Source organism: Mus musculus, chromosome X, assembly GCF_000001635.26.
Source record: "Mus musculus strain C57BL/6J chromosome X, GRCm38.p6 C57BL/6J".
Lineage (NCBI taxonomy): Eukaryota > Metazoa > Chordata > Mammalia > Rodentia > Muridae > Mus > Mus musculus.
The window spans coordinates 167241123-167268398 of NC_000086.7; the positions used below are offsets into that span (position 1 = coordinate 167241123).

Sequence of the window (27276 nt, forward strand, 5' to 3'; positions counted from 1 at the left end):
TCAGTGCAAATGACAACTTTTATATCAGAGTTCTGTTTTCTACTACAGATTTATCACACATTTGTCATGTAAAATGAAGACGTTTTAATCATTCATTTGAAAATATACACCAATGGGAAATAACAAATACCCCCAAAAGCTTTTCATTTAAACGAATACCTTTAAAATGATTTAGGATTAAAAGGCTTTTTAAAAATATCCTTTTCAGTGTTTAAGCAACATCAAAAGCTTAAAAAGCAAATATTGCAGGCAGCATTTATAAAAGTCATAGTGGGGCATGTGAGAAGTTTTGGAGAGAGGATAAAAGAGGGAATGATGTAGTTATAGTCTCAAAACTTAAGATTTTAAAATGTCATTGTAAAGGAAAAATTAATGCAATCACAATGTAATATAACCCCACAGTCATAGATGTATCAACTTCACCAGCATCTTAATATCAAGATCATTAGATACAGTGGCAAATGTTCTTAGGGATTGAAAAGTAGGCATAATAAGCTGCCTGCTAAGACTGCCCATGTGATTTGACTTTCCCAGTATTGATGATCTGTGACCAAGATGGCAAGCCGTCTCTTAATTTCAGTCCAAAGAAATGGATAACGATTAACTCAGACGATCAGATCACTTATCTCGAACTCTTTCCTCTTAGCTGAGAGGCCCCTAGATCTATTACCCTGGTTTTCAATAGCTTTCCCTGAACCTGAGATACTTGGTGCCTGGAGCTGGTAGGATCTGTGGTTGACTTTTACCAAATAGAATACAACTGCAGTGGTAGGCTGTCACTTTCTGATTCACTACCAAAAGACTGACTGCGTCCCCTCTCGCTGGCCTTGATGAAACAAGCTGCCTTGGGGAAAGTTCACATAGCAGGGAGATGAGCTTTTCTATTTTGGCTAACACACAAGAGAAGCTGAATCTTGAGGACAACTGCATGGGGGTGAGCTTGGTAGTGGATCCCAGAGTGAAATCTCTGAGAGAGACCCATGCATTCTGGTTACTCTCATGCCCACCTTTTCCTATCTCCTCTCTCACTGCGGACAACCTACCCACCGCCTTAAAAAACCATTTCTCATGTTCAGGCCCTTTTGTTTTGTCTTCTGGCCACTGACTTTACCAACTCTTTCTGTGTGACCATGAGTTTTGAACCGTCTATTGAATCTAGGCTCATCAATGGGTTCAAAGCTAAAGATAACGATAGTCTCTTTCCTGGATCCACTAATAGTTGATAGTGCAGAAGGATGGAGTACAGGGGACCTGCCCCCTAGAAAGATGAAGTATAGTTTTATACACCTGCCCCCATCTGTAATTGACTGATAAGAGGCCCAGTCTTGTGCAGGCTCACGACAGGCAACCGTAGCTGCTGTGTGATTACAGTTGCAATGGCTGTTATGCCCAGAAGACAGCATTTTCCAGCCCTTCTTCCTGTTTCCTAGCTCATACATTTTTCTGGCTCCCTCTTGCACAAAGTTACCCTAGCCTTAGAGAGGCTGGTATAATTGTCCTGTTTAGGGCTGTGCACCCAATTATCACTTATTCTCAGCACGTCAAGCAGCCACATGCCCTTTCATTTGCCACAGTTCATTGTAAGGAGAAGCTGTGTGTTTTTATGATGGCAGAGTCGTGACTTCCCATCACTAGTATTGCCTAATGGAATCAATGTACAAATCGTCATACCGTGAATCATTTTCAGTCAAGACCACATTTTTCAGACTTTGCCAAAACAAGTTTTCTGCTTTGGGATTGTTGGGCCACTGGAGGATGGAGCTCTTACAGATCCTCTGCCGAAGCCTCAGGTACTGTGAGTACTGTAACACTGGTTCCAGGAGGATGAAAATAATCACATCCATGTTCTCATCCATTAGCCTCTGCAAGGCCAAGTAGAAAGCTGTTTTAAAGTTCCAGCTCTTGGCATATTTCTTGGTTAAAACAAAGATTGTTTTCTTGCTCTGGTTTATGCTCTGCATGAGGTTATCAATGATGGGTAATCCTGGATCCCAATCCCTCTCCTCTAAACAAAGGAGGACACTTTTGTCTTCACTCTCTTCAAGGTGGTAGCGCAGTTCATTGATTACCCAGTCAGTAACAGATGCATCTTTGGTGTCATAAGAAATATAAGCATCATAGAAAGTTTGGGATGTGGATGAAGTCCTGTAGCCTTTTAACTTAGCAGAGCACATGTGATAGATAAACCAAACATCCCAGTAAAACAGGTGGTGAACCAGAGCAGCCAACATAACCATGGAGGTGGTAAGGAATGTGAGGAAAAACAGGACAGCTGCAGTGGTATCCGATACACAAGTCGTGAGATCTAGGCTCATGATACTCTTTGATTTTTGATCCCCAGGATTGGAACATATAACATTTACCAATTTAGGAATTGTGATATTCAGATTTTCATCTAGCCAGCTTCGAAAATCACTTATGTCACACGTGCAGTCAAAATAGTTCCCATGTAGCTCCAGAATAGACAAGTTCGTTTTCATCTTGGTTTGCAGGGAGGATTTATTGATCATCTTTATTGTGTTGAAACTTAGATCCAGGTGCACCAGATTCCTGGCTTCGGAGAGGAAGCCAGAGGGTAGGTGAGAGAAATGATTATGGCTCAGTAGCAGTGTCTCCAGGGAATGTGCAAACTTAGATAGGCAATTGGGTAGAAAATACAGCTCATTTCTCGATAAATCCAGCAAGTGAAGGTGAGGAAAATACTGGAGTAATGTCCAATTAAAGAAACGTAATTTGTTACCACTGATAAGTAACTCTTGGAGGCTCTGAGGCAAATTGAGGAATGCTCCATTTGGGATTTGTTGAAGGTTATTGTATGATAAGTCCAGGCGTATCAAATTCTGGAGACTTTTAAAAATGGACCAGTATTTGCCATCATTTGCATTCCACAAACGGTCAAGACGATTTCCACTGAAAACCAATTCTTTCAGTGAGATGCTTTTCAGCTCACTTTCCTCTGTGAGGGTGTAAATGCCATTGTGGCTCAGGTTTAACACCCTGAGGTTTATTAAGTTCTGGATAAATCCTAGACGGTGCGTTACCCCTGCTATACTGAAATAGTGTGCATTGTGGCTCAGGTCCAGCACTTCTAGATCGTGAAGATCACTGAAAGCATTGTTATCATCAAAGTCTAGTCTGTTGTTGGTTAAATCCAAATATTTAATGTGGGGCATGGAGGAGAATTCTGTGCCATTAAACACTTGAGTATTGGCATTGAAGGACAGATTTAAGCAGGCGATATCCTGAAAACCTTCAAATTGGCTTTTCCCAATAATGAAAATATTGTTCAAACTTAAATCCAAGGCCTTGCCATAAGCAGTACACTGTGGCTTTATTAAAGGTTTGGTGCTATGGTAAAAATTCACGTGTGGATCAAACTCATCATCGTCTGTTGAGAGAGGTTTCCGAAGACGATTTCGCCAAGAGGAATAATCTGTACCATCTAATACAGATGCTATGCGATTTCCTGATAAATAGATAACGTCGAGTTTGGAAAAATTCTGGAAAGCTTTGAAATCAATTTTCTCAATAAAGTTAATGCCCAAGTTGATGGTTGCCAAGTTTGGAAGACTCTGGAGATGCTCGAAATGCTTCTTTTTAAGTTCTCGGAACACATAGCCTCTTAAGTGCAACTTCTTGAGAGAACGAAGCTTAGAGAAATTTGAGGAAATATTAATAAATTGTAAATATTCCTTATATTGAAAGTTGAAGGACAAATCAAGGATTTGTAAACTGGGTAGTTTTGTTAAAAATGCCCCCGAGGCAATTTCTTGAACTAAATAGTTGAATTCAAGATGGAGTTCCTTCAGATTTGACAGATTTTCAAACCAGGTAGAAGGAATCGTCCTGAGGGAAGTGCTGGAAAGGTTTAGATAGAGAAGTTGGGTGAGACTTTGAAAAGCCAGAGGATGTATGTGGATGGATGAGTTTTCCTTGCAAGGTGTGCAAGGAAATGGAGCATTGTAACACCTTGGACAGTTTCCACTCAGATCTAGTAATGTTAAATTTTCCAGTCCTTTGAAGTCTTCCTGAGTGATGTTCATGATTTTGGCATTACTCAGAAAAAGTTTCCTTAGAGAACTTGGTAGTTTGGGGGGCACATAGAAAAGGTTATTGAAAGATAATGAGAGTACCTTCAAGTGTATAAGATTTTTAAATGCCCCATCTTCTACCTTAAAGGTTTGATTACATTTAAAATAGCAGTTCCAGCCCAAATAGAGTCTTTCCAAGTTCCTAAGCCCAAAAGTGTTGTTTTTAGTTACCTGAAATATATTGTTTTGAATTAGGCTAAGTTCTTTCAAAGACTCAGGCAACCCAGCAGGTATAGTATATAACTGGTTGTCTTCCAGCAGTAAAACTGTTAGATTTCTTAGGCTGAGAAGTGCCCCTTCTGTAATATTCATACCATTTTTATTTTCATTTGGGTGCTGTTGTTTGGCATTGTGGTTCAGATCGATTTTAGTGAGGTTTTGCAGCTTTTGAAAGGACTCTTTCGTTATATGTGTAATGGCATTGTCTGACAAGTCTATGTTTGTCACATACTTGCCTATAGTTTGGGGAACTTCATGCAGTTGACGATGGTTGCATTCTGCAATCACAAGGGAGTTGTGCCTTATCTCGTCACAAGGATAGCTTCTGGAATAGTTCGCTTTATGGAAGATGGCACTGGTTCCAGAGGACAGCAGACAAAAGCACGTCAGAATCCATGACTGAGGGGGCATGTTTTCCTAAGGAATACCAACAATGAAAGTATTGTATTAGAGTAGCAATATTTCATGGATGTTTCTTGGCAAACTTAACAGTGTTCCACCACACTTATGAGTTTTGAGATTTGAAATGCTATGAATTATTTAATATGTTGCATCAAATGAGTTTCAGAATACTCATATGTTTTTAGCTTTTAGGGAGCTGGAAAGGTAAAGATAAAACTCTGAGACATGATGATAGAAAGCTTTTGAAAAGAAATTAATCGAGAGAACCAGACAGCTTCTGGGAAGGGCGGAAGCACAGAGCCGCTGAGGCAGCACCCTTGGCGGGCCGCAGACAGCCGGCCACCGTCCGGACCAGAGGACAGGTGTCCGCCTGGCTTGGGAGGCGGCCTCAGCCTCAGGAGCAGCGGTCGCCATCTTGGTTCCAGGACTCCCTGGAACTTAGGAATTTAGTCTGCACAGGTGAGAGTCTGCACCACAGAAGCTGACAGCTTCTGGGAACTGCCAAAGCAACACAGCTTCTGAGAGAGGCCCTGTTTTGGGCCTTCTTCTTCGACCAGGAGGAGGTCCAAAAACAAGATATCTGCGCACCTTCCCTGTAAGAGAGCTTGCCAGCAGAGAGTGCTCTGAGCACTGAAACTCAGAGGAGAGAATCTGTCTCCCAGGTCTGCTGAGAGACTGTAACAGAATCACCAGAAGAACAATCTCTAAACAGAGTCAACTATAACTACTAACTCCAGAGATTACCAGATGGCGAAAGGTAAATGTAGGAATCCTACTAACAGGAACCAAGACCACTCACCATCATCAGAACCCAGCCCTCCCACTTCGCCCAGTCCAGGGCACCCCAACACACGCGAAAACCTAGACCTAGATTTAAAAGCATATCTCATGATGATGGTAGAGGACATCAAGAAGGACTTTAATAAATCACTTAAAGAAATACAGGAGAACACTGCTAAAGAGTTACAAGTCCTTAAAGAAAAACAGGAAAACACAATCAAACAGGTAGAAGTCCTTACAGAAAAAGAGGAAAAAACATACAAACAGGTGATAGAAATGAACAAAACCATACTAGACCTAAAAAGGGAAGTAGACACAATAAAGAAAACTCAAAGTGAGGCAACACTGGAGATAGAAACCCTAGGAAAGAAATCTGGAACCATAGATTTGAGCATCAGCAACAGAATACAAGAGATGGAAGAGAGAATCTCAGGTGCAGAAGATTCCATAGAGAACATCGGCACAACAATCAAAGAAAATGGAAAATGCAAAAAGATCCTAACTCAAAATATCCAGGAAATCCAGGACACAATGAGAAGACCAAACCTACGGATAATAGGAGTGGATGAGAATGAAGATTTTCAACTCAAAGGACCAGCAAACATCTTCAACAAAATTATTGAAGAAAACTTCCCAAATCTAAAGAAAGAGATACCTATGAACATACAAGAAGCCTACAGAACTCCAAATAGACTGGACCAGAAAAGAAATTCCTCCCGACACATAATAATCAGAACAACAAATGCACTAAATAAAGATAGAATACTAAAAGCAGTAAGGGAAAAAGGTCAAGTAACATACAAAGGCAAGCCTATCAGAATTACACCAGATTTTTCACCAGAGACTATGAAAGCCAGAAGAGCCTGGACAGATGTTATACAGACACTAAGAGAACACAAATTCCAGCCCAGGCTACTATACCCAGCCAAACTCTCAATTACCATAGATGGATAAACCAAAGTATTCCACGACAAAACAAAATTCACACATTATCTCTCCACGAATCCAGCCCTTCAAAGGTTAATAACAGAAAAAAACCAATACAAGAACGGGAACAATGCCCTAGAAAAAACAAGAAGGTAATCCCTCAACAAACCTAAAAGAAGACAGCCAGAAGAACAGAATGCCAACTTTAACAACAAAAATAACAGGAAGCAACAATTACTTTTCCTTAATATCTCTTAACATCAATGGTCTCAACTCCCCAATAAAAAGACATAGACTAACAAACTGGCTACACAAACAAGACCCAACATTTTGCTGTTTACAGGAGACACATCTCAGAGAAAAAGATAGACACTACCTCAGAATAAAAGGCTGGAAAACAATTTTCCAAGCAAATGGTATGAAGAAACAAGCTGGAGTAGCCATCCTAATATCTGATAAGATTGACTTCGAACCCAAAGTCATCAAAAAAGACAAGGAGGGGCACTTCGTTCTCATCAAAGGTAAAATCCTCCAAGAGGAACGCTCAATTCTGAATATCTATGCTCGAAATACAAGGGCAGCCACATTCATTAAAGAAACTTTAGTAAAGCTCAAAGCACACATTGCACCTCACACAATAATAGTGGGAGACTTCAACACACCACTTTCACCAATGGACAGATCATGGAAACAGAAACTAAACAGGGACACACTGAAACTAACAGAAGTGATGAAACAAATGGATCTGACAGATATCTACAGAACATTTTATCCTAAAACAAAAGGATATACCTTCTTCTCAGCACCTCATGGTACCTTCTCCAAAATTGACCACATAATAGGTCACAAAACAGGCCTCAACAGATTCAAAAATATTGAAATTGTCCCATGTATCCTATCAGATCACCATGCACTAAGGCTGATCTTCAATAACAAAAAAAAATAACAGAAAGCCAACACTCACGTGGAAACTGAACAACACTCTTCTCAATGATACCTTGGTCAAGGAAGGAATAAAGAAAGAAATTAAAGACTTTTTAGAGTTTAATGAAAATGAAGCCACAACGTACCCAAACCTTTGGGACACAATGAAAGCATTTCTAAGAGGGAAACTCATAGCTCTGAGTGCCTCCATGAAGAAACGGGAGAGAGCACATACTAGCAGCTTGACAACACATCTAAAAGCTCTAGAAAAAAAGGAAGCAAATTCACCCAAGAGGAGTAGACGGCAGGAAATAATCAAACTCAGGGGTGAAATCAACCAAGTGGAAACAAGAAGAACTATTCAAAGAATTAACCAAACGAGGAGTTGGTTCTTTGAGAAAATCAACAAGATAGATAAACCCTTAGCTAGACTCACTAGAGGGCACAGAGACAAAATCCTAATTAACAAAATCAGAACTGAAAAGGGAGACATAACAACAGATCCTGAAGAAATCCAAAACACCATCAGATCCTTCTACAAAAGGCTATACTCAACAAAACTGGAAAACCTGGACGAAATGGACAAATTTCTGGACAGATACCAGGTACCAAAGTTGAATCAGGATCAAGTTGACCTTCTAAACAGTCCCATATCCCCTAAAGAAATAGAAGCAGTTATAAATAGTCTCCCAGCCAAAAAAAAGCCCAGGACCAGATGGGTTTAGTGCAGAGTTCTATCAGACCTTCAAAGAAGATCTAATTCCAGTTCTGCACAAACTTTTTCACAAGATAGAAGTAGAAGGTACTCTACCCAACTCATTTTATGAAGCCACTATTACTCTGATACCTAAACCACAGAAAGATACAACAAAGATAGAGAACTTCAGACCAATTTCTCTTATGAATAGCGATGCAAAAATCCTCAATAAAATTCTCGCTAACCGAATCCAAGAACACATTAAAGCAATCATCCATCCTGACCAAGTAGGTTTTATTCCAGGGATGCAGGTATGGTTTAATATACGAAAATCCATCAATGTAATCCACTATATAAACAAACTCAAAGACAAAAACCACATGATCATCTCGTTAGATGCAGAAAAAGCATTTGACAAGATCCAACACCCATTCATGATAAAAGTTCTGGAAAGATCAGGAATTCAAGGCCCATACCTAAACATGATAAAAGCAATCTACAGCAAACCAGTAGCCAACATCAAAGTAAATGGAGAGAAGCTGGAAGCAATCCCACTAAAATCAGGGACTAGACAAGGCTGCCCACTTTCTCCCTACCTTTTCAACATAGTACTTGAAGTATTAGCCAGAGCAATTCGACAACAAAAGGAGATCAAGGGGATACAAATTGGAAAGGAGGAAGTCAAAATATCACTTTTTGCAGATGATATGATAGTATATATAAGTAACCCTAAAAATTCCACCAGAGAACTCCTAAACCTGATAAACAGCTTCGGTGAAGTAGCTGGATATAAAATTAACTCAAACAAGTCAATGGCCTTTCTCTACACAAAGAATAAACAGGCTGAGAAAGAAATTAGGGAAACAATACCCTTCTTAATAGTCACAAATAATATAAAATATCCCGGCGTGACTCTAACTAAGGAAGTGAAAGATCTCTATGACAAGAACTTCAAGTCTCTGAAGTAAGAAATTAAAGAAGATCTCAGAAGATGGAAAGATCTCCCATGCTCATGGATTGGCAGGATCAACATTGTAAAAATGGCTATCTTGCCAAAAGCAATCTACAGATTCAATGCAATCCCCATCAAAATTCCAACTCAATTCTTCAACAAATTAGAAGGAGCAATTTGCAAATTCATCTGGAATAACAAAAAACCTAGGATAGCAAAAACTCTTCTCAAGGATAAAATTCCTCTGGTGGAATCACCATGCCTGACCTAAAGCTTTACTACAGAGCAATTGTGGTAAAAACTGCATGGTACTGGTATAGAGATAGACAAGTAGACCAATGGAATAGAATTGAAGACCCAGAAATGAACCCACACACCTATGGTCACTTGATCTTCGACAAGGGAGCTAAAACCATCCAGTGGAAGAAAGACAGCATTTTCAACAAATGGTGCTGGCACAACTGGTTGTTATCATGTAGAAGAATGCGAATCGATCCATACTTATCTCCTTGTACTAAGGTCAAATCTAAATGGATCAAAGAACTTCACATAAAACCAGAGACACTGAAACTTATAGAGGAGAAAGTGGGGAAAAGCCTTGAAGATATGGGCACAGGGGAAAAATTCCTGAACAGAACAGCAATGACTTGTGCTGTAAGATCGAGAATTGACAAATGGGACCTAATGAAACTCCAAAGTTTCTGCAAGGCAAAAGACACCGTCAATAAGACAAAGAGACCACCAACAGATTGGGAAAGGATCTTTACCTATCCTAAATCAGATAGGGGACTAATATCCAACATATATAAAGAACTCAAGAAGGTGGACTTCAGAAAATCAAATAACCCCATTAAAAATGGGGCTCAGAACTGAACAAAGAATTCTCACCTGAGGAATACCGAATGGCAGAGAAGCACCTGAAAAAATGTTCAACATCCTTAATCATCAGGGAAATGCAAATCAAAACAACCCTGAGATTCCACCTCACACCAGTCAGAATGTCTAAGAACAAAAATTCAGGTGACAGCAGATGCTGGCGAGGATGTGGAGAAAGAGGAACACTCCTCCATTGTTGGTGGGATTGCAGGCTTGTACAACCACTCTGGAAATCCGTCTGGCGGTTCCTCAGAAAATTGGACATAGTACTACCGGAGGATCCAGCAATACCTCTCCTGGGCATATATCCAGAAGATGCCCCAACTGGTAAGAAGGACACATGCTCCACTATGTTCATAGCAGCCTTATTTATAATAGCCAGAAGCTGGAAAGAACCCAGATGCCCCTCAACAGAGGAATGGATACAGAAAATGTGGTACATCTACACAATGGAGTACTACTCAGCTATTAAAAAGAATGAATTTATGAAATTCCTAGCCAAATGGATGGACCTGGAGGGCATCATCCTGAGTGAGGTAACACATTCACAAAGGAACTCACACAATATGTACTCACTGATAAGTGGATATTCGCCCAAAACCTAGGATACCCAAGATATAAGATACAATTTCCTAAACACATGAAACTCAAGAAAAATGAAGACTGAAGTGTGGACACTATGCCCCTCCTTAGAAGTGGGAACAAAACACCCTTGGAAGGAGTTATAGAGACAAAGTTTGGAGCTGAGATGAAAGGATGGACCATGTAGAGACTGTCATATCCAGGGATCCACCCCATAATCAGCATCCAAACGCTCACACCATTGCATACACTAGCAAGATTTTATTGAAAGGACCCAGATGTAGCTGTCTCTTGTGAGACTATGCCGGGGCCTAGCAAACACAGAAGTGGATGCTCACAGTCAGCTAATGGATGGATCACAGGGCTCCCAATGGAGGAGCTAGAGAAAGTACCCAAGGAGCTAAAGGGATCTGCAACCCTATAGGTGGATCAACATTATGAACTAACCAGTACCCAGGAGCTCTTGACTCTAGCTGCATATGTATCAAAAGATGGCCTAGTCGGCCATCACTGGAAAGAGAGGCCCATTGGACATGCAAACTTTATATGCCCCAGAACAGGGGAACGCCAGGGCCAAAAAGGGGGAGTGGGCGGATAGGGGAGTGGGGGTGGGTGGGTATGGGGGACTTTTGGTATAGCATTGGAAATGTAAATGAGCTAAATACCTAATAAAAAATGGAAAGAAAAAAAAAAAGAAATTAATCAAGATGCCCGACCACTATATTAACATGGGTGATGAAGATGAAGCATGGGTGTGGGTCAAATAAGTGTATAGCATAATGTGACACATATTTTTAGCAACATACTACTTGTATAAATATTCTTTTGCAAGTGTAGCATGCATGCATGTGTGCAGGTGTCTGCATGTGGAAGCCAGACAGTGACACAAATTCTCTTCCTTAAACACTCCTCATTGTATTGATCGAGGTAGGATCTCTTTCATGAGATAAAGAGCTTGCCAATTTGGCCAGTCTAGATAGCCAGCTTGCCCCCAGAGACCCAGTGTGTTTGTCTCCTAAGAGCTGGGGTTACAGGCAGCCACCACTTTTTCCAGGCTCATGTGTAGGTGCTGGTAGCTCTGAACTTGAGTCATCAAACCTCACAGCAAGTGCTTTATCCATTGAGTTGTTTCCCCAGCCCTTCCTGGCATGACTCTTGATAAAACTTCAGCCATCAACCAAAAAGAGCTCATTTTAGGATGTGTCTCCCAAGAATATGCAGCCATTGTAGTATCATCCAAGACACTTAAATCAAAGTCATCACTTGCTTTCCATAGTTCTCACAATTATTTCGTCTGCTTTTCTGTTTCTCTGTGGCGATGATACATATCAGATTCTCTTAGTTCGTTACATTGCTAAAACGTGAAAAATTCATCACGCACACACATACACACTCACACAAAAGTGTCAGGTACTGTGTTAAGTGCTACAACATTTCCTTACCCACAATAAGGCTCATAAGATCACAATTTATTATCCATGCTTTTCAGAGAAACAAGAGAACTCTAAGAGTTAAATAACTTTCAAAATGATACAGTTTTGTGCTGGGCCTTAAGCTAATCTGATTTCAATTTCTTTTAAGCCACTCTTCATATTTACTAATTTTCTTTTGTAATCTATGGGGCAAAATGATGCCTCAAATGTAGTGATCATGCAAAAAAAAATGTGGACTATTGACCATGCAAACATTGAGATTAACAGCTACTTGCTAAATTTGAAATTTCTCTAAGGAAGTCATAAAAAGTATTTCTGGCAACCTAGAGTATTGAATGCACTTCTAGAGTAGAAATCAGGTTGTTGTTCAAACTGAACTTTCATCTCTAAGCAAGCAAATGGATCTCACTCAAAAACTCTAAACCTGGAGTCTACTTAATGTGCAGCAATAGAGAACTAATACAACTTGAAGTTGTCCTCATAATATGACTTCAGCTAGGCTGTAGCTCAGTTGGTAAAGTATCACCTTAGCATTCCAGTGGCCCTGTGTGTTCAATCTTTAGCTCTGATTAAACTGGAGTGGTGTTGCACAAGCTTATAATCCTGGCACCCAGTAGGTAGAAACAGGAAGATCAAGAGTTTAAGTTCATCTCTCGGCCAGCTCCTGACAAATCTGGGCTACATGAGACCGTAGATCAAAACAATATCATAAGATAGTGCTTGAGAACATGAAGCATTGTAGACTCTCAGGAATGTAAGAAACTTGTAAGATGCTGTGGGAAATGTTATATTTATCTAGGGCCCTATGCATATCTCAGTCTACATGTATGCCAATCTGAACATTGTCAGGTCTGAAGGTCGTTTTATATACTTTCCTGCATGTGTCAGCCAGTAAATGGTCTGGGGACTCCATTTTATTGGTTATTTTATCGTTTTCTGTGTAGATAAACATGAGTCACATACAATAATATTACAAGATTTCACCTGTGATTTTAAAAAAAATACTTGATGCTATAAGCAACCCAACAAGGGAATTTGACTTATTTGTATGGTCTAGGAAAGACTTCCACACTTCAATTCTAGACACAACAATTTTCCTAACTTTTTTTTCCTATTAAATTTATGATTTCCTTTTTCCACATTAAAATATTTTACCCAACCAGAACTGTTTTGGCATAAAACAAATAAAAGAAGTAAGCCCAAATTATTCTTTTCTCAGGATAGACCCAGTTGTTTCTATCATCTGTGGAATTGTCTGATCCCTGTTTTGATAATGATAATGCATGTTCAACTTTCCTGCATGTTTGAATTCATTTCTAAATTCCTTGATCTGTTTCATCTGTTTATTTATATTTAAGATGTTATTATGTAGAATCTTATGAGTACAACCCAATAGAAAATGCACCAAAATATATTAAAAGTAAAAAATGAAATGTGTGACTAGAGAGATGGCTTAGAGGTTAACTTTTCACTAAAAAAAATTAATTTGTAAAGGAGGCTATGGGGACATGTATCCTGGTAAAATTAGACTCCAGACATTTTCCTTTGCAGGCTAATAGAGCTATTGATTGGTAAGACATCCTCAGTGCATCAAGCGAATAGGCTGTGTCTACTGTGGCCCCACTTCCTCAACCTAAGGTTTCCCCATCTAGGTTCAAATACAACTATATATTTTATACAGAGCAGAGTAGTTAGGTATGAAAACCTCCAGTAACCTCTTGTCACAAGTAGAGGAATATATTGAGAGTCAAAGTTTTTTCAGGATGAAACCAGATTCCCATACAGCCTAAAGTAACAGTAGGAATTATAGGTCAAGGAAATGAACAGAAGTTGAGATATTACGGAGTGAGGAGCTTGAAGTTTCTAACACCAGCATGGAACTGTGTTTGTGTGGCTATGTTTTGGGTTTTTTGAAAGAAAATTAATTTCTTGCTTTTTCTGGAGTGTAGTTTCCCTTCTTGTGTTGGTATTTTCCATCTATTATTCTTTATAGGGGTGGATATGTGGAAAGATATTGTGTAAATTTGGTTTTGTCATGGAATATTTTGGTTTCTCCATCTATGGTAATTGAGAGGTTTGCTTGGTATAGTAGCCTGGGCTGGCATTTGTGTTCTCTTCGGGTCTGTATGATATATGCCCAGGATCTGCTAACTTTCATAGTCTCTGGTGAGAAATCTGGTGTAATTCTGGTAGGTCTGCCTTTATATGATACTTGACGTTTTTCTCTTACTGCTTTTAATATTCGTTCTTTGTTTTGTGCATTTGGTGTTTTGACTATTATGTGACAGGAGGAATTTCATTTCTTTTTTTATTAGATATTTTCTTTATTTACATGTCAGATGTTATCCCCTTTCCTAGTTTCCGCTCGAAAGATCCCCTATCCCCTTCCCCCTACCCCTGCTCCCCAACCCACCCACTCCTGCTTCCTGGCCCTGGCATTCCCCTATAATGGAGCATAGAATCTTTGAAAGAAAAAGGGCCTCTCCTCCCATTGATGGCCAACTAGGCCATCCTCTGCTACATATGCATCTAGAGACACAAGTCCCACCACATGTTTTCTTTGATTGGTGGTTTAGTCCCAGGGAGCTCTGGGGGTACTGGTTAGTTCATATTGTTGTTCCTCCTATAGGGCTGTAAACCCTTTCAGCTCCTTTGGTACTTTCTCCACCTCCTTCGTTGGGAACCCTGTGCTCCATCCAATGGATGACTGTGAGCATCCACTTCTATATTTGCTAGGCACTGGCAGAGCCTCACAGGAGACAGCTTTATCAGGCTCCTGTCAGCAAAATCTTGTTGGCATCTGCAACAGTGTCTGGGTTTAGTGATTGTTTATGGGATGGATCCCCAGGTGGTGCAGTCTCTGGATGGTCATTCCTTCAGTCTCTGCTCCGAACTTTGCCTCTGTAACTCCTTCCATGGATATTTTGTTCCCCCTTCTAAGAAGGATCGAAGTATCCACACTTTGGTCTTCCTTCTTCTTGAGTTTCATGTGTTTTGCAAATTGTATCTTGGGTATTCTGAGTTTCTGGGCTAATATCCACTTATCAGTGAGTGCATATCTTATGATTGGGTTACTTCATTCAGGATGATATCCTCCAGATCCCTCCATTTGCCAAAGATTTCATAAATTCATTGTTTTTAATAGCTGAGTAGCACTCCATTGTGTAAATGTACCACATTTCCTGTATCCATTCCTCTGTTGAGGGACATCTGGGTTCTTTCCAACTTCAGGCTATTATAAATAAGGCTGCTATGAATAGCATTGGAAACCCTGAATGAAATGGATAATTTTATAGACTGATGCCAGGTATCAAAGTTAAATCAGGGTCAGATTAACAATCTAAACAGTCCCATATCCCCTAGAGAAATAGAAACAGTCATTAATAGTCTCCCAATTAAAAAAAAAAAGCCCAGGACCAGATGGGTTTAGTGCAGAGTTCTATCAGACCTTCAAAGAAGACCTAATTCCAATTCTCCTCAAACTATTCTACAAAATAGAAAGAGAAGGTACTCTATCCAATTCATTCTATGAAGTCACAATTACTCTGATACCTAAACCACACAAAGACCCAACAAAGAAAGAGAACCTCAGACCAATTTCCAGTATGAATATTGATGCAAAAATACTCAATAAAATTCTCTCAAACCGAATCCAAGACCACCTCAATACGATCATCCATCACGATAAAGTAAGCTTCATCCCAGGGATGCAGGGATGGTTTAATATATGGAAATTCATCAATGTAATCCACTGTATAAACAAACTCAAAGACAAAAACCACATGGTTATCTCATTAGATGCTGAGAAAGCATTTGACAAAATCCAACACCCATTCATGATAAAAGTCTTGGAAAGATCAGGAATTCAAGGTCCATACCTAAACATAGTAAAAGCAATATACAGCAAACCAGTAGCCAACATCAAACTAAATGGAGAGGAACTTGAAGCAATCCCACTAAAATCAGGAACTAGAAAAGGCTGCCCACTCTCTCCCTACTTATTCAATATAGTAATTGAAATCTTAGCTAGAGCAATTAGACAACAAAAGTAAATCAAAGGGATACAAATTGGAAAGGAAGAAGTCAACATATAACTATTTGCAGATGATATGATAGTATACATTAGTGACCCCAAGAATTCCACCAGAGAACTCCTAAACCTGATAAACAGCTTCAGTGAAGTAGCTGGATATAAAATTAACTCAAACAAATCAGTGACCTTTCTCTACACAGAAGATAAACAGGCTGAGAAAGAAATTAGGGAAACAACACCCTTCACAATAGTCACAAATAATATAAAATACCTTGGTGTGACTCTAACTAAGGAAGTGAAAGATCTGTATGATAAGAACTTCAAGTCTCTGAAGAAAGAAATTAAAGAAGATCTCAAAAGATGGAAAGATCTCCCATGCTCGTGGATTGGCAGAATTAGTATAGTAAAAATGGATATCTTGCCAAAAGTAATCTACAGATTCAATGCAATCCCCATCAAAATTCCAACTCAATTCTTCACTGAGTTAGAAAGGGCAATTTGAAATTTATCTGGAATAAGAAAAACCTAGGATAGCAAAAACTGTTCTCAACAATAAAAGAACCTCTGGTGGAATCACCATGCCTGACTCAAGCTGTACTACAGAGTAATTGTGATAAAAACTGCAGGGTACAGGAATTTCTTTCCTGGTCCAATATAATTTGGAGTTTTGTACACTTCTTTTATGTTTATGGATATCTCTTTAGGTTAGGGAAGTTTTCTTCTATGGTTTTGTTGAAGAGATTTACTGGCCCTTTAATTTGGGAATCTTTGCTCTCTTCTATACCTATTATCCTTATGTTTGCTCTTCTCATTGTGTCCTGGATTTCCTGGATGTTTTGGTTTAGGAGCTGTTTGCATTTTGCATTTTCTTCGACTCTTGTGTCAATGTTTATAATGGTATCTTCTGCACCTGAGATTTTCTCTTTTATCTCTTGTATTCTGTTGGTGATGCTTGCATCTATGACTCCTGATCTCTTTCCTAGGTTTTCTATCTCCAGCATTGCCTCCCTTTTGTGATTTCTTTATTGATTCTATTTCCATTTTTAGATCCTGGATGGTTTTCTTCATTTCCTTCACCTGTTTGTTTGTTTTCCTGTAATTCTTTAAGGGATTTTTTTTTGTTTCCTTTTTAAGGGCTTCTTCCTGTTTACCTGTGTTCTTCTATATTTCTTTAAGGGAGTTATTTATGTCCTTCTTATATCATCATAAGATGTGATTTTAAATCAGAGTCTTGCTTTTCTGGTGTGTTTGGATATCCAGGACTTGCATGGTTGGAGAACTGGGTTCTGATAATACCAAGTAGGCTTGGTTCCTGTTGCTTATGTTCTTGCCCTTGCCTTTTGCTATCTAGCTATCTCTGGTGTTAGCTGGTCTTGCTGTCTCTGACTGTGGCTTGTCTTTCCTGTAAGACTGTGTGTCAGCCCTCCTGGGAGACCAGTTCTCTCTGGGAGGAATTTGGGTATGGAGAACTGTGGCACAGGGTCAGCTCAGGGGCAGAGACAGAAACTGGAAGGATCCTGTCCACAGGTGTTTCTTGGTTCCTGTGTCCTGATGGTTCTGGGCAGATGCCTCTTGGCCCAGGAATTTGAGCAGAAGTAGTGGTCTCACCTGTGCTCTCAGGTGTGTCAACACTCTTGGGAGGCCATCTCGCTCACAGTGGGATTTGTGTATGGAGAGCTGTGGCACCAGGTCAGCTCCAGGTGCAGATGGAAACCAGAAGCTTCTCCTCCTTTCTCTCTTTTTCCTTATTCCCTTCTCTCTTCTCTCCTCTTCTTCCACCCATGCCTGTCATTGACATGTTGAAGATGGGATACAGGGCCTTGAGCACACTGGGGCATGTTCTCCAGCACTCTACCACAAATTTGTGTTAACAGTAGTATAATAATTGAAACACATGTGACATGATAACTATGAGAATAAAATAGAGAAGCAGCAATATTCCATGTATACTACAGGATTGCATTAATGAAAATAAGATATATGGAGACAGTACATACAGAGACAGACACATGGGGGTTGGGTGGAGAATTTCATGGATTAGTTTGCAGTATAAAATCATAGGAGCATTCTGGAGATGGGAGGCAAAGTCATATCCAAAGGAGGCAGGCCAGTAAATTAACTAAGACTCTCAATAAGAGTACTGGTGACAGGAGTCAGGGTTCAGTGGTTAAGAGCACTGACTTCTCTATAAGAAGACCTGAAATATATACCCAGCACTCACCTGGCATCATATAATTATTTTAAACTCCAGTTCCAGAGGACCCACCATCCTCCTCTGGCTTCCACAGGCACTGAATGCAAGTGATGGACGGACATACAAGCAAGTGTGTGTGCAGTTGTTTTTGTTGCACCCTCTGCCAAGATTTACAGTCTCAAATGATGAAATCTAGGAGCCCTAGACACAAATCAGAGCCAGGATGAACTATCCTGAGAGAAAACAATAGAGATGCAGGGTTAAAGAATGTTCTGCTGGTGGAGCACAGAACACCACATTCATCCCAGGCTCAGCTCTGAGATCTCTAGCATCTACCTTGCTTATGAACAACCACATCAGTATTCCCTACAGGAAGCTCCATGGACTCACTTTGGGGAAGTAGAGCCTGATCAAGGTGAGGCTAGGCAGACATGTGCCATAACTGCAAAATGTTAGGGGACCATGAAAACAGAACTTGGTCAATGAAAATCCATGATGATCGAAAAAGAATCTTTAATACAAGAGCTCGTTTGCTTCCCTCAGCCTGGCTCCAGTTGCAGCATAACTTTCTGCACACAATCAGGTATTGGTTGAGGGCTGAGGCTGCCCCAAATTTTTGATTATCTTTTTGTTTTGAGATAGAATCTCACTCTGAAGCCCAGTCCAGCCTAGAATTCATGCTCCTCTTTAGCCTCCGGAATGCCAGGATTACATATGCATACCTGGCCTGAGTTGTAGATTTTTAAAAAAAGATTTAAGTTTATTTTTATTTTTAATATACTTGTGGGGGATGGTGGGAGGTGAATACATGTGAGTTCTTATGCCCCTGGAGGCCAGAAGAGGACATCAGATCTCCTAGAGCTAGAGTTACAGGTTGTTGTGAGTTGCCCTAGTTGGGTGCTTGGAACCGAACAACAATGCATGGTTTTAACTGCTGAATAATCTCTCCAGCCCTTGGTTTGTTTTTAGAGATAGAACAAAGCAATTATTTATCTTGAATACTGAGCTTCCTGGTGCCCCTGTTCATTCTTAGGTTTTCTTCAGGGCACCCACAAAAGATTCAAGTCTGCCTATATCACATGGATTTTAGACTTCTTGTAACACTGAAAAGGAACGTATTTCTGCTGTTTGAGCACTCACATTTGTGACACAGAACGTCATAGTGTGTAAACAAGTATGATTCGGTGGATCCCACTACCAGGGCAATTGGTCCCAAATGGTCTCTGCACAGACATAATTCATGAACTGACAGCATGAAAATCCCTGAAGAGGAGGGTGGAGCTGCAGGACCCAAGGACTTGCTGTTGCCTTCGTCAGCTGGAGAAAACCGAAACTCATTTATCTAAAGGAAGCCTATGAATCATAAACACCAACCAAAAAATTAACAACAGAAAGAAGGAAAACTGCTTAACTTCCTTTTCTGTGTACCCCAAAGCAGCTCTGGTAGCCAGTTCGCAGCCTTTCCCCTATTTTTCTGTGCATGATCTGCACACTGCTTGCATCCATTGGACATGGCCTTCAGTTCTCCTGAGGATAGCAAACAGCTCAAGGAACTCTATCTCTGTCACCTCACACACTAATCTTTCTTCTCACACTATACCCCGATGGACACCTAAAGATCCCTTTGAAAACATTGTTGTGATGAAAAGAGCAGCTCCAGAGCCCCCCCCCCATTGATTATGAGTGGGCTGGGGGCCATTCTGTACTCATTGGTCCAGTGGTCTTCGGACAGGAAAACTTTAAATGTATGAGTACTAGAACCGTAGCACCTCTTAGTGAGGCCAAAATGAACCCCACACAATTCACAGTGCATGTTGGGTAGGAGGATATAGAGCTCTTAGGATTCAAGCAGTCAATCTGCACAGATAACTCTGTTCTCCCTCTTCAAGGCTTTCTTCAAGACAAGCTGTGGACCCAAAGGCAAGGGAATCATGAATTCAAGACCAACCCAAGTTATCTAGTAAAATCCTGTCTCGAACTAAAATAAAATAAAAACCAAACTAAACAAGCAAAAGAATTTTGTAGTATAGCTTAGCAGTTGAGTGCTCACCTAGCACGGCAAAGGCCTTGAAGCCTTCCCAGTAGCCATGTAAGAAAATGTTTCTCCTTTAACATGGCATGATTTACCTCATACAAGCTGTACCCCTCTCTGGACATGTTCTTCCTTAGGCATGATAACTCCAAGGCAGCCAACACTCCTATTGGTTATTATGCACAACAAACTGAACCATTTAGCTATTCCAGCACCATGTGGGTGGGAAGCAGAGCTGAAAATTTGCTAGCCTGGAGTTCTTTCTTACTTTTAATGGTCTTCAATTAGTTTTTGTTTGATGATGTTGATCACTGATTAACTGATATCAGCTAACAAAGTAAAGAATAGCTACATACAGGATGCTGCAGAGATGGCTCCATGGCTAAGAACACCTACTGTTTGTTCTTGCAGAGAACCTGAATTCAACCATATAGTAGTTCAGAACAATCCAGTTCCAGGGGTTCTGATATTGTTTCTGAGGGCATCAGCCATGCATGCAGTACACCTATATACACAGAGGCAAATCCTCATATACATAAAATAAAAATATTTTATAAAAGATATACAGATATGATTTATCATCTCAGATGAAATTAATAGCAGGTGCTTTATTTTGTCTACTCTAAATCTAATGGATTCATAAACTGCTTTGGAGAGCAAGAGAAACATAATGCCAGTCAAATGAACTTGATGCTAAAGAGATGCCTCCCGATTCAGCAACAACTAAAGATATACGAAAAGTATGCTTTTTGGATCATAGACGGATTTGCCATAAGTCGAGTACAAAGCACCCATATATTTATTTCATCCTCATCCAAATCAGCATAGGGGGGTGGTATCAAAAATCTGTTTCCCAGACTTGGATCCTGATGCTTTGAAAGGTTACTTTACCCAAGTTCACTCCCATAGTAAGCAGCCAAACTGAAATAGAGCATAGATATGCTCAAATAATTCATGAGTTACTGCTGGAAGCTAAAGAACAAATTGAGAATGATCTGGTTGCAGGAATGAGCAAAAGAGTCATAGATAGGGGCTAGAGAGATGACTCAGCAGTGAAGAGTGTTTGTTGCTTTTGCAGAGAACCTGGATTCTCTTCCCAGTACATATATGTTGACACAAAACTATTTATAACTCCAGTTTCAGACAATCTGACATCATTTTCTAATATCTGTAAGCACTAGGCAATGTGCACAAGCATGCAAAACACTCAAATACATATCAAACAAATAAAAAGTATAATAAACTACCACACATTTCAAATCTACAGGATATAGAGTCTGGGAACAGATGTTCCACTTTGACTTTCTGTGCTTACTAAGTCACCACAACAAGCGTCACTGACATTGCTGTAATGAGTTCCTGTGTATGGTGTTCTCTGAAACTGGACTTCCCGATAGCCTGCCTTTCCCCCCCATCAGTTCTGCTGGTTTTAGGATTATCATTTAGGACGAGAAGCAGTGATCGAAAGAAAATGAAATGATATTCAACATAACATAAGACCGTAAAATATAAACAGTGAGAGAATCAATGTAAGCTTGTAAAACCTACCCTCTTCTTTCCCTCTGGTGACAGGTGGAAGCCAAGGACTTCTTTACAAGCTTCCTCTGATTCACTTACTGTTCTATACTCTCCTTTCTTACGACATAGCTATTTTGACTATCATAGCAATTTACCAAGTCGAAACTGGGCGACTTCAATTGCAGTGTCATATGTGCTTTTGGTCTCTTTGGACCAATCCCATATAGATCACAGTCATTTGTAAGGATCATAAAATTTTACTGCAAAATGAATTGATATTCAAGCTCCATTATGGACCTAACTGAGCATAAAAATTAACTTCCAATAAGTTAAATAGACATTAAATTAGTGTCAAAAGCACACCAAGGCCTTTCATATGCACTAAATGGCTAGGGAAAACATACATGGTCAATTTTAAGTGAGATTTGTTTCAAGTCAGATATTCCAATTTCTCCTTATACTTCCCTGAATTTTCTATAACATACACCATTCAGAGAAACTTGTAGTTTGTTTGCTTTTCAATCAAATATCTTTTGACAATGATAAGAATAGAACTCTTGCTGCATCTAGACAGTGTAAGGCAATAGCAGCAGATGCAGTGAGATGTGCATTTTAAAACTTCAAACAGGAAAAGGAGCTGCTGCTACAGAAACTCCAGCTTTTAGTAGTTAAAAGCAACTATCACCAGACTGCAGATACTGAACCATGTTTGTAAAGCAATGGTTCTCAACCTGTGGGTCATGACCCCTTTGGGAGTCAAAGAATTCTCTCCACAAAGGTTGCCTAAGTCTATAGGAAAACACAGATATTTACATTACAATTAAATATAACAGGAGCAGAATTACAGTAATGAAGTAGCAATGAAATATTTTTGTGGTTGGAAGTCACCACAACATGAGGAACTATATTAAAGTGTCACAGCATTAGAGAGGTTGCGAACCACTGGTCTAGCGGTAGGGAACTTACCATGTTCTATAGACAAAGGAAGGTAAAACGTTTGTTTCTCTCTTAACATCCAACTCTGTTTTTCTGGAAGAAGATGTGCTCTATAGCTGGACCAGAAAATAATAGAACAGCCCAAATTCTTTCTTGGAAGGCTCTTGCTTTCCTGTTCAGAATGATAATATTATCATTGTATTCGGCTTTCAAAGTTTCCTCTCTAATTTAGTTTATCTTAACATTCGCACAAACTCATCAGACAGGCAGTCCTCCCAGCATACAATGTGTGCTGCTGGTTTCCTCTGGCTTCTGCTACTACTTGGCTCAGTTAGTACTTTCTTTGTTTCCATCAGTAGCCACCAACCCGGATCTCTAGATGGGAAATTATATTTTGCAGGAGATCTTTGAGACAAGCTCGCACATAGCTTACCCCTTTCTGGCTGGGATCCCTTCAAGGTTCTCTTTCAATAGCTTGTAGTAGCAGTGCAGTGGTCCTCTGTGTACAGTAGCTGTGCAGAGAGCAGACTTTGGCAAACTTCTGAAATCTGGTCGCTTTAGCATCAGCAAAATCTAGCAATGGATTTGCAGAAGTTTATGTTGGAAGACAGGAACTTGTGATTTCTTAACTGTTGCCAAATCACTTATTGGCTATGCTTTAAAAATTTCGAAACTGAATTCAGAGGAAAAGTCATTTATAAAATTATTTTCATAGAACCCTCACATCATACTTTTTTGAGTTGGCATATATTCATGTCTATGGATACCTGTAGGGTTTGGGTAAGCAGGATTAGGAGGGAAACAGGCAATAAAATGGGGGAGAAAATAATATTTTGATGAAAAATTATTTTAAAAAGCAAACACCTGTACCATAAATTTGTATCAAATTTGGGATTTATGAAACTTATCTTTAGGTATGTAACTCATATATACTTCTGCTTTGTTCCACACCTTTTCAAGACTGCCATGCTGCATAGGTGTCTAGGGATCGCCCACTGTAGCTGGGGCACTTCTACATGCAGCACCTGACATGCAATGTAAGGTCAATAAATGTTCATTCAAAAATAAAAGAATTCCTCATTGAGTGAGAGCAAGAGGGATTGGATGAGCATTGTAGAGTCTGGGGATTTTTCCCTTTTCTCATTTGGTTGGATAAAATTAGACTTGGAGCTTCCAGGGCCAGGGCCCCACCACATATTTCATAGAAAGGTATTCACAATCAAAAACCTTGGAGCAACATCTGGTCCACAAGTAAACACACACACACACACACACACACAAAACAAAAAACCAAAAATTTACAAAGGAACATTTGGCAATTTGGCATGTTGAAGCACTAGCTTCAATCTCTAATTATAAAAACACCCCTCTCAAAAACTAATTCTAATTTTTTTCTGATTACCATGTACATAGTAAAATCTACCCTCAGCTATTATTCTGTTTTGAATTTTATAAATGAAATAATTGTGAGATATTGTTTTTCAGTTACCATGTAAGGATATACATGATATCAGAAATTCACCTCTTGTCCCAAAATGCCAACTTTTAACAGAAAGTCCTTGCTGGCCTCTGGAGAAAGAAGTATGTCAGAGTGAGGTGCTCTGTTCTATAGAGCCTCCTCCTACTAAGTAAGAGGTAAACACACTGTGTGTCATTCACAGAAATGTGGACCACAGAAAGCCTGGTTATAGAAAAAAATGCCTTGAAGAAGTCATAGAATACCTTGGATAACCTTTCCTAGACTGACTTCTGAGTATCAGTCCCTGAGGTATTCACGATTTGGCCATGGTCGGGGAGAGCTTTCTAGGATCCAGGTCATCAAGGAACAGAGACAGCTTAAACATTTGTGACATAACCAGAAATCTTTTTTTTTTAACAGAGGAAAGATTTACTTGGGCTTACAGTTTACGAATCAGTATGCTCCATTACCACAGGGAAGGCATGGTCTCAGGGAGGATGGGGCCTCAGAAATCAAAGGCTATATTTAGACACCTCTCACTTTTTTTGTTTCTCCTGAACACTGTTCAAAAGAAAGTTCTAAGCAAGTATGATGGTGCACACTGTAATCTGAGCACTTGGATGGTAGAAGCAGGAGGGTCTCCATGCATTTGAAGACAGCCTGGTCTCCATGGTGAATTCCAGGTCATGTTGACATCCTATTTTAGAAACTCAATGCTCTAAGCAACAATAACAGCGCAAACAGAAACATAGTGAGATGGCTGAGCAGGCTATCTTGGTTCAGATAGAAGAATATGACTCTTGTGGTCTGGGTTCAAAGGTGCAAAATACCAACCAACAGTTAATAAGAACAGTTAATAAGAAGCATATAAAATACAATTACACATGAGCATAAACCACACCCACACAGGCTTTTATCTTCCAGAAAAATGCATAAAATCATTATTGTTCCCAACCAATGATGAAAATGAACAAAGAATTGATAGGAGGTCAGGTAGGACCTGTAAAGAAGGTCTGCCATACAACATGCAGAGTGGTCAGCTGATCTTGCCCTCTGGCCAAGCCCAAGAGTTAGTACTGGTAACTGCTGGAATTGCTCTGCATTCTCTGCCCTGCCTGCCATCCAAGGTATAAAGCTATTGGATATCTCCTAATCACATCTTTCATTTTTCTCTGCTGAGCCATTTGTCCCCTACTCATTCCCAGCCTCAATGGTTGTTTTCTATTTCCGTATTCATTCCTCACTTCAACTCCAAGCTCAAAGTGTTCCACTATACAACTTCTCAGCACTCATTAGGAATGGATGGCTCTTTAGGTAAACGACTTAGCTTCTTCTATGTGAGCGAATATAGTTCCAAATTAGTGAACAGAGCGAGGTAAGAGGAAGGAGGGCTAAATGACAAACTTACTTGACTATGTAGTTGCACAAGTAGGTTTGCAGAGGACAATCTTTGCAACTGTGTACAATAATGCATTTGACTGTGATGAAGAGACCTTTTTCCTATGGTTAGTATAATTGTATGGTTAGTATAATAACAGATACAAGAGAAGGCAAGATCCCAACATAGTCCTTGGCAAATTCATCCTTGAGTCCCTCTAGAGCTAAAGAATAATTATCTGAAACCCAGGTCTTCCTCCCATTCTTTTCTGTATTTCCTTAAGCCAGACTCTCCCAAATAATGACAAGTAACCACAGTAGTTAAAAGCTACAAAGAGTCATCAAATTTTATGGGTAAGGGAACGGGAACCAAAGATCAAGGGTTCAATACAGGAAAAGTAAGTATAGAACTCTTACCACTCAAGTTCTGCTCTGATGCATTTTCAATATCTCTCTTCACTAATATCCCACGTGAAAAATTGGATGACATCAAGTGTTCTGTCACTGTTTTGAGGAAAGGCTGGTCATGAGTTTTTCATCTATTTCAACAGGTGTCCTGTCCTAACTTCTTAGTTCTTTTATAAAAATCTCATTATAACCACCCAGTTTCTCTGCTTTTGTATACAAATATTTTAATAATTTTAAATTATATTCATTACTTTATGTGTGTGTGAATTCTATTCATGTCACAGTGCATATGTGAAGGTCAGAAGACAACCTTTTGTGTTAGTCCTCACTTTCTACTTTGTCTGGGACAGTTTCTTTGACTTTAAAGCTTCTGGAGATTGTACTGTTACCACCTCCCATCTCCATGTAGGAGGTCTGAGATTAAAGATACTCATGTCACCATGTCATTCTTTTCCATAAGTTCTGGTGATTTCCTCTCAGGTTCTCATGTTGGCATGACAAGTACTTTTACCCACTGAAAGTACTCCAGCCCTCATGGCAGCCATCCAGTTCCTTTCTCTAGGGATGGGCTAGATTTTTTTTTTTTTTTTTTTTTTTGGTGATTATTTCTGCTTTTCCTGATCCACCAATGCAAACTCGCGCATGGATGGGTATCCCCGATCTAAATGGATTTGTAAATTATAGACATACTATAGGAGTCTATCCATGGAAGTACCTCCCTCTCCCTAACTATGCCCTCCACGCTAACGAGTCTCCAACTCCACAAATAAACTGTAAGGCAGTTACTGTTGGGAGTAATGTGTGAGACTCAGCACATTCAAACAAATGTGAGCAGTTTCCAAATGCAGAAGCTATATGAAAAATATACATAAGGAAACAGTGTATCATTCCATAGGCATGATGAATTGGATTTGTTTTGGAGAAAATGAGCTGCAGAGAGAAACAAACCTGGGAAGGATGCTATTGGGTTTCTCAACAGAGAGATGGGCCACAGATTAGAAATTCAGGATCGGGGGGTGGGGATTTAGAAGTCCTGGGTAAGTTGTGAGACTCAGAACAAGAGGAAATGGCTACTTCATAGCCCATCTAAGTCTGGGAGATGGTAGTATCTGGAATTTTCCTCACTACCACAGAGTGGAAACAGAGAAGACCCAAAGTTGTTACTCTGCCTTACTCTAAGTCCCAGAATATCATGGGAGTGGGGAGGACAGACTCCAGAGAGGGAGTAAATGTTTGTCCAGATCCAGTCAGGTCAGGGAACCTGTGGATGCATTAAAGAGTAAGAGCTGGTTGATGGAGCAAGAGCATTCTGTGGATTGTTGCTGAGTCTGACAGTGTGGGCCTGTATACTGGAGGCTTTCCACGGAGATCTCTAGCCCAGCCGGATGCAAGAGTTCATGCAAAGGGAGCAAGTGTGAGCAGGGAGGGGAAGTCAT

General features: G+C 39.9%; 1 protein-coding gene across 5 annotated transcripts; it reads right to left on the reverse strand.

Moving 5' to 3' along the window:
* Tlr8 (toll-like receptor 8) lies at nucleotides 1-23207 on the reverse strand. Of its 5 annotated transcripts, none has more exons than NM_001313761.1 (3): nucleotides 23030-23207; nucleotides 4547-4727; nucleotides 1-3858 (listed from the first exon to the last, which is right to left on the reverse strand). In NM_001313761.1, the coding sequence occupies exon 3, from the start codon at nucleotides 3171-3173 to the stop codon at nucleotides 1632-1634; it is 1542 nt and encodes a 513-aa protein (NP_001300690.1). In that variant the 5' UTR covers nucleotides 3174-3858; nucleotides 4547-4727; nucleotides 23030-23207; the 3' UTR covers nucleotides 1-1631. The 5 variants fall into 5 exon arrangements, with proteins under 5 accessions (NP_001300690.1, NP_573475.2, XP_006528782.1 ...); NM_133212.3 differs by adding an exon at nucleotides 22627-22768 and having other exon boundaries at nucleotides 1-4727; XM_006528719.3 differs by lacking the exon at nucleotides 23030-23207 and adding exons at nucleotides 18138-18343; nucleotides 19251-19313 and having other exon boundaries at nucleotides 1-4727.
* Nucleotides 23208-27276: the final 4069 nt, after the last annotated feature.